Source organism: Candoia aspera, chromosome 3, assembly GCF_035149785.1.
Source record: "Candoia aspera isolate rCanAsp1 chromosome 3, rCanAsp1.hap2, whole genome shotgun sequence".
Classification (NCBI taxonomy): Eukaryota; Metazoa; Chordata; class Lepidosauria; order Squamata; family Boidae; genus Candoia; species Candoia aspera.
In genome coordinates, this window is record NC_086155.1 from 170,032,686 (window position 1) to 170,045,869 (window position 13,184).

General features: G+C 44.7%; 1 protein-coding gene across 1 annotated transcript; it reads left to right on the forward strand.

Moving 5' to 3' along the window:
* Positions 1–1,399: 1,399 nt before the first annotated feature.
* On the forward strand, positions 1,400–4,709 carry SOX17 (SRY-box transcription factor 17). The gene is made up of 2 exons (XM_063299284.1): positions 1,400–1,847; positions 2,877–4,709. The coding sequence occupies exons 1-2, from the start codon at positions 1,550–1,552 to the stop codon at positions 3,722–3,724; spliced, it is 1,146 nt and encodes a 381-aa protein (XP_063155354.1). The 5' UTR covers positions 1,400–1,549; the 3' UTR covers positions 3,725–4,709.
* Positions 4,710–13,184: the final 8,475 nt, after the last annotated feature.

The following is a 13,184-nucleotide window of genomic DNA, read 5'->3' on the forward strand; positions in this document are numbered from 1 at the left end:
ATTGGGGGTTAGGGTTAAGTTTACAAGCTCCCTGTGGGCCACAAAGATTATAATAATATTCTCTAGGAACCCAATTTACATTAAGGGGGCAGAATCAAATGCCGGCAACCAAGGAAGCTCTTTGGCGGAAGCTACCTGTTCAAAGATATTCACACGACCCCCTCAAGCCCCAAAGGCAGTCCAATGAATGTTTACTTGTGAATAAATCGCACTGTGGGGCTGCCCTATTACGTACGTTTAGAACGGCAACCTCCAGTTGCTAGCTGAAATAAGGAGTCTAGAAGCTACTTCCCAGCAAGTGCCGTTATTATGTAAATCAAAGCAAGCTGTAATATCATAACGCAATTCAGACATTGTATGCGGATAAATAAAGAATACACGGGGCTCACAGTATGGCATTTTAATAGCACTTCCTCCCGATGTAAAAGGCAGAGCTGAAGCTGAAATCGCTTGGAAGAACATAGAATCTGTATCAGTTACTTCCGGTTATTTAAAGTATTTTCACTTTTTTGGACATCAGTTTTACTATATCCGGACAAGGTTAAGTCAGTGCCAACAGCTTGCTCAGGGTGTGTTAAAAGTATATGCACGTCATTATCTAAAACCCCTTTCACTTTATGTGTTAACGCATATTGTAACAACGTATCACACCATCTTGCTCGTTTAGACTTGCTTCAAGTAGAGTGAGTTCCTGTGCTGGAATAATCAGAAATAACTCAATTATAGGAACAAACACATTAAATCAAGACGTTTACAATTGGAAATATTACCATTAGCAAATTATTTTACAGTAACAGCCATATTTATCACGTGAGGATATTCCAGAATGTGCATATGCACACTAACCAGATACAAATTATTAAACATGACTGCAATATTTATAAAGAAAGCAATATTTAAAAAGTAATTCGTCCATTCCATAAGCCAGTTCTTAAAATAGTATTGCTTATACGGTATTTGTTAGGACATATCCTGTCTAGGAAACACGGTCCAACAGACAGGAAACGGTCGAAAAAGGTCGAAAGTGCTTAATCTTCCCTCCGCGCACGTAGAAGCAAACTATCTAAGACAAACAAACAAACATATTTCATGGATACACCTTTCATCCCCCCCCCCCGCCTTTTGTCAAGTCTAATAAGTCGAGTCTCTCACTTACTTGAAAGTAGATCCCATTGATCTCAATGGAATTTACTTCCACGTAGCCTCAGGTCATGGAAAAATCCACTCCTCGCTGAAAAAGGTTATTCCTGGCTGGCTCCCATACAGGTGAATTGCAGATAAAACTGGTCCTCTGCTCGCCCGCTCAGACTCTCCCTGGCCCCACCCACACCATCCGATTGGCTATTGCCCAGTTTAAACGGAGCCGCGCGGTGACAGCTGCCAGCTACTCGAGGACCGTCGAAGCTCTCGGCTTGCATCAGGGACGCTTCCAAGCTTTATTTGCATGCGACCTGCGAGGCGCAAGAACTACTAACCCGCCCAACTACTCGCCTTCTGGAGGCACCGAGAGGGGGCCCGACTCTGGCCGGGCCGGTGGAGCGCTGTGGAAATGAGCAGCCCCGATGCTGGATACGCCAGCAGCGACGACCAGGCGCAAGGACGGTGCTCCCTCCCTCCCCTCATGATGCAGTGTCAGTGGGCAGAGTCGCTGAGCCCTTTAGCCGATGGCAAAGGCAAAGGCGAGGCGGCGGCCGATCAAGTACAGCAGGGAGCCTCGGGCCGGGCCAAAGGGGAGACCCGCATTCGTCGCCCCATGAACGCTTTCATGGTCTGGGCCAAGGACGAGCGCAAGCGGCTAGCGCAGCAGAATCCGGATCTGCACAACGCGGAGCTCAGCAAGATGCTGGGTAAGTCCCATAGGCTCGGTGGGACGGGAGTTCGCTGCGAGACGGGGGTGTGAGGGTAAAAATATTGTGTAGTATTACTTTTCTATGGGTCATCCAAAGGCCGCTACGGCATATCGCGGAATAAGCCGAGTTGTCTTTGGAAACGAGTCTAGGGGAGGTCTGTAAATCAGCTAAAGCAGCAAGCCGTGGTCCAATAGACTAGTTTATGATTTTTACTATAACAGAACGCTGCGCAGTCCGACGCGACTTCGGGGGAATCGAGGACGACCCCGCCAGCAAGGTTTTAGGAAACGTTTCGCCTTCTGGAAATTGGCTCGCTCTCCCAGTAGGCGGGCAAAATCCTTGCCAGCCTTCTCGCTCCTCCGCCAAAGATACACAATTCATCGCACTGCACCTCGCCCGTTACGTTCACTGGGGAGGAGGGATGGGATGGGCCATCCAGAAGAACTGGAACGGGGCGAATGGAAGAAATGTAACTCTAGCGGCACCCGACCATCGCTGACCATTGCTGTTCTAATGGCGCGGTGACAATCGGGTGACTAGAAAACGGCTTAGTTACTGGTGGGGTCCTGCCACGAAGTGAAATGTAATTCACGAAAGTTTCCATAATCAATAATACCTTGCAGTAGTTTTTATCCTTGGCCCTCTTCTTTGGCTTATTCCGGGATGTGCGGTAGCGGCCTTTGGATGACCCATAGAAAAGTCACGGTTTTCACATACTGTGGCGGCAGCTGGGCTGGTTTTAATACTGCGGGACTACTGAGAGGGGACTTAATTATACACGAAAACAGTAGCAGCCGTTATCACTTCCTTGGTAGAGAAGGCCACAGTTTTAAACACTAGGTATCAATTATAAAGCCGTGCCATAAACCAGCTACTTCCCCGAAGAAAGCCGGGTCTGCGTCGAAAACGACTCCCCGCGAAAAACAGCGGCGCTCCCAACGGGCTAGATCCCGCCCCACGCCGCCCGCAGCTTGGCCATCAGTTCCCGCTCACTCGAGTAATTCCGATTTTTCCTCGCCTTGACAGGACAGTCGTGGCGGGCGCTGACTCAGGAAGAAAAGCGCCCCTTCGTAGAGGAGGCGGAGCGGCTGCGGCTGCAGCATATGCGGGACCACCCCCACTACAAGTATCGGCCGCGGCGCAGGAAGCAAGTCAAGCGCCTCAAACGCAACGACGGCGCGGGGGACAGCGGGAGCGGCTTTCTCCCAGTTCAGCACCACCAGCTGGGCCTGCCCGGAGAGGCGGGAAACGGAGGCAGCTGCGAGGGGCTTGGCCTTTCTTACGCAGAGCAGCCGAATTACGCCGGCGGGAGCTTCCATTACCGGGACTGCGCGCCGCTCCCGGCCTTGGGAGCCCATTTCGGGAACTACAGCCTGCCTACCCCGGAGCCTGACTCCCAGGGTGGCGCTTGCGCAGAAACTGTCTTCTTCCCGCCGCCCCACCCGGAGGAAGGCGGCTGCCTAGTGGGGCCCTACGGCTATCCGACGCCGCCCGGGTCCGAGTATCCGTGCAATGGCGTCCCTGCCGGCAGCCATGGCAATAACGGCGGCAGCCCCAACATTGGCGTCAGCCTTTTCCGTAGTCGCTTCCCGGTGCCCTTGGCCCCCTACCCTACTTCGCCCGCCCCGGACCACGCGCAGCAGCAGCAGCAACCCCGCCGCCGAGGGGAGGCCGCCGGGCTTGAGCAGCTGCCTCCGCACGACGTGGACTTGCTGGCGGACGTGGACCGCGCCGAGTTTGAGCAGTACCTGCCCTTCGCCTGCCGCCCGGGCGACCTGGGGCTCCCCTATGCGAGCCACGAAGGCCCCGAAGCTAACGCTGCTGCCTATTACTGCGCAGCCGCCGGCGGGGCCGGCACGTATCCCGAGTTGTGAGTCCGCCGTCCCCTGGCGGGTGAGGGCGGGGCAGGTGGACCCTCTTAGTGCTATTTATTGTAATTTATTGACTGCGCTTCCTTAATGGCCATTTATAGAAACTTAAAGAGGGAAGGAGCGCCATTGGAAGACTCGCCTGTCGCATTTCTCTCCGTGTTTCTGAAAATCGCCACGTCCAGTGCTCGCGAGGCTTTTCCTTAGAGGCGGCTCTCTTAACGGGTGGTTAGGCATCCCCTTTTTCAGGTTTTGTACAGAATGGGTTGGGCTTGGACTAAAGCACCCCAGTTAAAGTTTGACTTGGAACAGCTTGGCAATAAAAAACAAAAAACTTCAGGTGGTTTTACACGAGGGTGTCGTGGTGCTGTGTCGTTCTTCCAAGAGTTCGTTACTTGAGAAAATAAAATGCCATAAATAGTTGAATAGCCCCCGCTAAGTTTGCACACAAAACTCTACAATATGCAGATTGCTTTGCACACCACAATGCCGGGTTCCCGTAAAATCCAAATCAATCGCGGCGTATCTTAAAATGGCCGGGTAATCTCGAAAGTAGAGGTCCCTGGTGGGCCCCTCGAGAGCCTTTCCCGGAAGGAGAAAGGGAGACCCCACAACACGGAAATCTGCGCGTACTTTCCCGGCGCCGACGTGCTTGGGAGGCCGATTACACGGACGGCGCGAGGAGGTAGACTTAATAATTCCCGAATATAAAGTGAGACCTGAGAACTCCATAGCAGTTCTCAACCTTTTGGCCTCATTCTCTTACCCGGAAGGCAATCCGAGCAGTAAATACTGAAAGGATCGCGAAGGTAATCCGACGAGAAAACACGAACGCTTTCGCCTGGATTGTCTCTCGTGTTTGAATACGGCTTCATTCCAGTAAGTGCTACCTACTGATAGTAGGTGTTGGGAAAGTTAGTTTAAATAAAGGCAGTCACCTTTCCCTCACGTTCCCTAGAATATTCTCCGAACGTTCACAGGCTGCCAAAGTATTCTTAGAGTTAAAAGTATATTTTAAACATGAAGTGGATTTAATGCCATTAGTATTAATTTGAGCAAATTAAATGTGCTGTTTGTTGCTCAGTTCTATTCCAAGAAAGCTTGCTTATATAACTTGCTCGCTTCAAAAACTCTTTGACTTCAGCGTCTACAGAGAATTCCCTGTGAAACGAGAAAGCATTTTTTCCTGAGTGTATTTGAGATCACAATCCTAAACCATTTAGGGTTGGTAAATATGTGTGCAGGTTGGAGTGCCTGACCATTGCACTGCTGCTTGGCTCTCAACTTTAGCAGCTGTCCTGTTTACACTTACTGTCATCAATTTAGGGCTACCAGATCCAAGGAGCAGCAAAAATTGGGACAGCAGCAAAGAGAGAAAGAAAACACTGCGTCCAAAGTTTTGCAGCCCTAATCAGGTAATTAATCATTGCAATTGGTGCCAGCAACTTTAACTAAGAAAATCATAACCAGAAAAAAATATGGAGGGGCCAAGAGGTAGAAAATCTTGTTGCTCTGTTACAGCTTTTCTCAACCTTGGTAACTTTAAGATGTGTGGACTTCAACTCCCAGAATTCTCCAGCCAGCCATATTGGCTGGGGAATTCTGGGAGTTGAAGTCCACACATCTTAAAGTTCTCCAGGTTGAGAAACACTGCTCTATTGGTAGGCTCACCTAGGAATATGTTCAACTGAACACAGTGAAACTGCAGAGGAGAATTTGCTAAAACAAATATTCTTCGGAAGGAAAACAAAAGCAAATCAAGCCACCCTAAATTGATAGCATTTTTTTCAGTCATAAAAACGGGATCCTGTCTGAGGGGAAGAGATGTGGCAGGAGCCCCTTATATTGACATCCACTTATTTTGTATCTGTTGGCAGCAGCACCACAGTACTTGCTACTAACCATACAGAATTAAATCTTCAGATTTTGGCCCAAGTCCCTATCCCTTCGTAAAAAGGGTGGCTCCACATTAATTCATTTGTAGAAAACAAAGTAAAGGTAGGAAGAGTGTGTAGTGATGGATGGTGGGCATATGAAGTATGTGAAGTTTCAGTTTAGCCAGTTGGATAGGTTAGGGTCCATCTTGCAATAAACCCTCCCCCTGAAAAACTGGTAACACAAATCCCTCAAAGAACAAGACTGAGATTATACACAGTTTGTGTATTAATGTTTGTGGGTATGCAGATATGTGATTTCCCATCTTTTTGCCTGTAACCTGGGTATGAAGACTTACCAAGAAGTACATTCCATTGATCAGGCTTTAAATGTTGGAATAAACATGAAAAACTTTTACAGTTTGAAGTGTCTTGTCTTCTTTTTTAGGACTGAAAAAAGTTCCACTTCAATCCATCCTGTTTTAAATGGATCCTTATGCATATTTCCCCCAAGGAGATCTGAGGGATTTGAGTCTCTCTCTGTCAATCTTTCCCCCCATCCCTGCTTAATCTTCATAACAACCTGGTAAGATTGCTTTCAACTGAAAGGGTTTAAATACTGTATAGAGGAGCAGGAATTTCAATCCTGGTCTTTCGGATCTAAATTGAGGAATTCACTTCCTAAATTATGAATAGCCATTTCCTTTAAAGTCCCTTACCTAAATTTGCACTGAAACAAAATGGGTCACTCTTATAAATATCAGTTTTTTTCTCACTAGTCTTATATTTTTTCATATAATGGTTAAACATGTCTGAAAAGTAACATCATATACCTTGTCACCTATCCTTCACTCCAGCCATTAACTTGTTTGGAGTTGCTCCATTGGGAAAACCTCTGGTTTTGTTTGCAAACATAGTGATCATAACCATGGTTTATGAACCACAGTATCAAACCACATTAAGCCTTAATACATTATATGAACCAAGCCATACTATTTAGCTATAGCATGGTATATTTGGTTCAGCTTAAGTTTGGTGAACACAGCCAAAGCATTTGTTTTTAGTATGTTGTGCATACTCTACACTAGGTCAATAACTATTACTGTGTAATACTTTGATTTCAAGACTTTAGCACTACAACATGAAAAGTCAGGCCACAATTAACTGGATTCACATATTGCATTAAGCCAAAAATTAAAAGTAAAATATCCTCAAATAAATCACCCTATGGCTTAATGCCCTAGAAAATCTTGTTTCATTAGGCTGTATATGGCAAGATCAGTCTTATTTGGAAGAAAAATCTATAGCTTATTCAAACTTTTTTGGGAATCACATCTCCAGCAGAGTTCAGACATGCTTCCAATTCAATACAAATAATGTTTATTCACTAGGATATTTTAAAGATTCCACTCTTGCTATAGCAATATAACAGCTTGTTATGACAGTGACATGATGACAACAACATAATGTATTGTCCTCACTAGACTGTAAGTGGACAGGAGGAGAAGGTTTTGAGAACACTGATTAGTTGATGAATATCCTCCCTCCTGAAATACACATCTTCCCAAGGAATCTGTCAGTAGCTAATCTAAGCTGAGTTGGTCACTTTCACACAGACCTCTGGAAAAGGTGAAAGTGCCATAAAATTTACACACCATGGCTCATACTGGATTATGCAGGAAAAGCTAGTTATTTTCCAGAACAAGCAAGATAAACGTAAGTCTGCTTTAAACATGGACTGGGAATGGAACAAAGCAAATGCCAGTCAAAGGGGAATATATAGGGATGATGTAAACTGCAAATGCATACATCTGAATGGAAGCACATTGGCTTGTTTCAGCTGTCATCCAGTTCTGTGTTCATTTAATGGGAAGAAAATCCCATTTAAGGCCAATGTGCCAGGAAGGCCTGCTGTGTAATGCAGTTGGGTGCATATTTCCTCAGCAGTAAGTCCCACTATATGTTTGTCTGAGAGAAGGCTCGATAAGATTGCAGCCATCTCATCCTGTTGCCTTGTATTATAGTGGCAATTTCATCAAAGAAAAGGAAGGATCCATGGTATGAGTTGCAAGGCAGGACTAGCTCGACCAACCAAAAGTTAATTTTCGGCCACAGGAGCAGAACTTCTCTAAATCAGTCCACAGATTTACTTAACCAATGTATGAACTCTCTATATCTCAACACCTAATTTGGATCACTTAAATTCCAATTTTCTTAAGCACTCATGGACCTCCTCTAGGGCTACTTGACCTGGACTCTAAAATCCAGATGCTCACTGGAGAGCAGGAAAGCAATACAGAAAACTCTTTGCTGCCATCTGCTCATCATCCAGATGATTGCAGCTCTGGTCTCACTGTATCACTGACAAGTTCACTTTCAGTGTAATGTATATTCTCTGAGAAGAGCATAAAATATGCCTGTTGGTAACCTTAGCCGGTTGGTAGACCTATCATGCAGATAGATAAATGAGCTGATGTTTGGACACATTTTTCTTTTGCTGTACAGTTAAGAACCATATATTGTCATTAATGTTTTCTCTAAAAGGGGTTTCTCAGATCCAATCACCAATCAGACAGGACTGAATTTACTGAAGTAAGCCATAGTAAAACAGTGCTAGTTGGGTCACATCTCACACTAAGCCAAAGGTACTTAGTTTAGTGCTAGCATCATATTATATGAACCCAGTGGTTTATAAACCATGGTTTATGACCTAGTATGTGGTTTGAAGCCAATGATAGTTTGTTCAAGAAATCATGATTAAACAAACACTAGTTTAGTTATATGTAGGATCCTAGACTAGGATTCCTTCTCTCTGTTATTTGAATTTGCAAAACTTCTTTGGCAGAAAGGACCAGAGTGCCTATTCTTATTGGTGATGTCAATAGAGCAGATCTGTTATCCCTAAGCTTTAGTAAACATGCATAGGTTCAGGTGGTGTTCATTCAGGGCCCCAGCCTTTTTCCAAAATGCCTGTGGCAACCTGGTATTGCTGGGCTGCAGGACCAGGGCCCATAGCCAGGAGCCATCAAATGGAATATTACGCATATATAAAGGGAAAAAAATCAGTCCTGTTCTCCTCCTTACCTTCTCTATTTTCTTCTAACCACAGCTAATAATATCAGATCTCACTAACTTTGCCTGCAAAACACTCACATTTTTTGTAAGTTAAAAAAAAAAAGGAAAAAGTATTAATATTTTTTGTCTAGTCATGGAAAAGGTGGGAAAGAATTCATAATGAAAGAAAGCTCTATGAATTTTACTTTACAACCCTTCAGCCCTCTATTATGCCACCTACACAGATTCTGTGCTGTCTCCATTAGGATCATCAAAAGCATATGAAACTTCATTCTCTATAGAAATTTACTCAGTTTCTTCACTACATATTAACTTTCCACTAAGGTCAAGTTTTATAAATTGCATTTTTTTTTATCCATTCAATTGTGTCCAATTCTTGAAGACTGCCTGGACAAGTCCCTGTAGTTCTTGGCAAGGTTTTTTGGAAGATTTTTGCCATTGCCTCCTTCCTAGGGCTGAGAGAGAGTGACTGGTCTAAGGTCACCCAGCTGGAATTAATTTTCAGCTATCCTCTGGTTTTGCCTGCTGAACAGGTTAAAGCAGGAGTAGGCAACTTGTGCATTTCAGATATTTTGGACTACAACTCCTAACTAGTAGACATTCTGTCAAGCCTTGTGGAAGTTGTGGTCTAAACCAATTGTCTAAAGTATGGCCATAAAATTTGAAATGCAAGAGACAAAACACTCTGAAATTGTCACAGAACATTGCAGAGTAGTGGAGTACTCAGGATTTCAGCCTATCGGCCTGCCAAGCCTATGCCACTGAGCATGCTCAGTTCTTACTCATATCTTGCAGAAGAAATGGTTGTCCTTCTGCAAAAGGTCCTTCCCCTGAGCCAAAGGAAGTAGCAAACTCTTGTGTGTGAGTGGTGTCCATTTGCTACATAAACAAATGATTATAAGGAATTAAGATGAAGACCCTACCACATAGTGACATTCCTGACTGCGGTGGTCAAAATTCTCCCTTCTCAAGTTGGAGGCTGCCCAGAATGAGTAAACAGGCAGGTACTAGCTGCCAAAGTCTACTCTTCCTTCTTTTTCATTCCATTCCTGCCTACCTGATTTTCAGAGGTTCTCTCCTTCTTCTCAGTTAGCATCCATGGGTGCTGAGTGTGCTTAGTCCACTCTGGGCAGATCTTCTTTTGCAGGGCACGCTCACATCTCAAGTCTTCTGCTACTTCCCTCTTTCGTTGTTGTCCTGGCTGGCTTAGTGATAGCACTTAAAGAATCAAATAGGAATCAGTCAGGAAACTGGGTGCTCCAAATGCTGTTCGATTCCTATCTGTTCCAGCCAGTATGGCAAACAGGTTTGATGAGAATTGTAGACCAGCATCACTTGCAGCATATTTCAAATATGTACATAAAGCTGATATTTGATGTAAGAAAGAAAAAAAAAATCAAAAGTGGAATTAGAATCAGAGCAATGTTATCCATTTAGTTATTTGTTTGTTCATTTAATCAATTCATATGACTGCCCATCTCATAAATGTGATTCTGGGTGAGTAACACATTAAAAACAATACAACAATACTCCCTCCAATATCAGTAAAAGCATAAAACCCTACAATGGTCACCAAGAACAAATCCAGTAAACACTCTGCAATAATAATAACTTTTCACAGGCCATGTTACCTCTCAACTCCTATGTCCTGGAACACATCCAGGTCTTTAGCAATTGGTAAAAAGCCAGCAGGTTTGGGGTATGGTGTTCTAGAGGGCAGGCCCTGCAACAGAAAATATTTGTTTCCTAAATTCCCTTAACTGAAGGATCTGGAGCACTCCCCTGATGTCAGACCTGGTGGGATGAGTAAAAACAATTAGGGAGAAGCAGTCTCACAAATAACTTGGCCCCATGCCATAGGAGACAGACAATATCTTGAATTCCACATGGATGCACCAGTGCAGCTTGAACAGAAGTGTAACATGGATATACCAAAGTGCATTCATGACTGCCCATGATGCTGCATTCTGGACCCTGTTGCAGCTTCCAGATGGTGAGGACAATCCTATGTAGAGTGCAATGCAGTAATCCTCTCAGGAGATGACTAAGGTGTAAATGACCATGAGCAGTGACTCATGGTCCAGGAAAGAGTACACAACATGAAGTTGTGCAAAAACCTTCTTGGCCATGGCTGCTCCTGCTCTTCAAACATGAGCTGTGGGTACAGGAAGACCACCAGTGTCCTAACAGTCAGGAATCACGCTGAGACGAGGAATAGGTCTCTAGTGTTTATTGCTGCTACATAAGACAGAAAATCCTAACAAACTGAAGAAGCATGAGAAAACCCAGACAGATAAACCCCAAAAGTCAAGGCGGGTCTGATCTGTGCCTCTTTGAATGGCTGCTTAATTCCTCAGTACTACGCATGCATCTTCCCCCCTGGATAGAGGCCCTCTCCTGCTCGCCATCAGTACTCATGACATCCAGATTGTCCACCAATTCTGTTTGGGATGGTACAACCCCATTCAGAACCAAAGATCAGGGCTGCAACTGGGGGTGAGGGCAAGCGGGGCATGTGCCCCAGGCGCGGTGCTGGGGGGTGCCGGAATGAGTGCTAGGGGGCGCCAAAATGGACATGGAATCCATGTTTGCCCTGGGTGACAAAGGCCCTAGTTGCGGGCCTGCCAAAGATGGAAGAACACTGGATCCAGGAATTCCTAAACCCAAAGCCATTCAGTCTTGGCAGGGTTGAACTAAAGCCTGTTCTTCCCCAACCAACCACCCATAGCAGCTGTTAAGAAGTAAAGTGGATATCTTAAGATTTGTATAAGCTTAAGATACTAAATGTATCAATTAAAAGCCTTGAAATCTTTTCCATCTTAAAAAAAAGGAAACCATTATTATTAATAATGTTAACATACAACATATGCACAGTGATAAGATGAAAAAATATATGAAATATATGGAGCATATTTCTAAGATATAATTTTGGATCAAAGCATGGAGTAATATCCACAATGCGTACTATCTATGTCATTGTTCATGTAGTGAGAGAAGAGTGATCAATAAAAATAGGATATGATAAGTAATTTTCACTGCCCAGTGTCTTACTCCCATTTGGAGAATTGTTTGTGTTTTTGTTTATTTACTTTAGATATAAGACACATAATGGCTGGCCTTTTTATTTCCTGCCCATCAGGCAAGATGAAACACTACAGAATGTGGCTAATCCTATGGATACACACTTACACCTTCTTGTTCTTCGGGGCAAGTAAGTGGATCTTACCTAATTGGTGAGAAAATAGATGAAAACACTTTAAGTCTTTCTCAATAACTATATCCTGTGTTTTCATAATGCAGACCTCTATAATTATTGACTTAACTGTCCAGTTAGTTAGCTTAGCATGTTGTGTTTCTAGTTCTAATTGCCTTGCAAATTGTTTCCTTGCAATAGTGAGTAACTCAACAGCTAAGTATTGGGACATGTTGCATTGGAAATTATATGTGATACAACTGCAAATATACATGTTCAGCTGTATAGTAAAGTAATTATTATCTTTGCCTAGAATCAATCAGACATTTTTTTGGATTCCAATAAAAAAATTGTTTTAGGAAAAAAATAGTCACCATTTGGGTGGAGGAGGAGGAGGAGGAGGAGGAGGAGGAGGAGGAGGAGGGAAAGTGGTGGTGGATGTTTCTTCTTGTAGAAAGAGAGAATGGAGTTTGTACCTTTGGACAGAGAAATGAATGCTCAGAAACTGTCAACTAAAAGACTCACCCACGCAAAATAAAAATTGTGATTTTCTTTCTTTCTATGAATAATGGTATATTCTTTACCATGCCAATAGAACCTTTAAAAGACTATAATCAGAAAAGAAAGATACAGCAACTATTTAACTTATGAGCAATCAAGGATTTGCTACTGTTAACCATCTCAACCACTGGGTGAGATCATCCGTCACCATGGGTCGAGGTATCATCAGTATGCTGATGATACCCAATTATACATCTCCATCCCGGGTGAGGTAAGTGATGCAGTGACTGCCCTTTCTCGGTGCCTGGGGGCTGTGGGGGTCTGGATGGGGAACAACAGGCTTCAACTGAACCCTGGTAAGATGGAGTGGCTGTGGGTTGATGGGGCTTCATCTTCCGGGAAACTGTCATCTTTAGTTCTGGATGGGGTGGCACTGCCCCAGACAGACTCAGTGCATAATCTGGGGTTTTTCCTGGACTCATGACTCCTGCTCAAAGAGCAGGTGGCAGTCGTGGCCAAGAGGGCCTTTGCGCAACTTCGGGTTGTGCGCCAGTTACGCCCGTTCCTGGATCGTGAAGCCCTCCGAACAGTCACTCACACCCTGGTTATCTCCCATATAGACTACTGCAACACGGTCTACATGGGGCTACCCCTGAAGAGTATCCGGAAGCTTCAGCTGGTCCAAAATGCAGCCGCGTGGACCATTTTTGGTGCCCCTAGGTGGGCACATATAACACCGTTGCTGTGCGAGCTGCACCGGGTGCCAGTTTGCTTCCGGGTCCAATTCAAGGTGTTGGTTATTACCTTTAAAGCCCTACATGGC

Bases quoted from the DNA above. Each gene is read 5' to 3' on its own strand.
- SOX17 (XM_063299284.1), top strand. From the start codon at position 1,550: ATGAGCAGCCCCGATGCTGGATACGCCAGCAGCGACGACCAGGCGCAA. The intron at 1,848-2,876 runs GTAAGTCCCATA...TCGCCTTGACAG, and splicing joins GGAGCTCAGCAAGATGCTGG to GACAGTCGTGGCGGGCGCTG.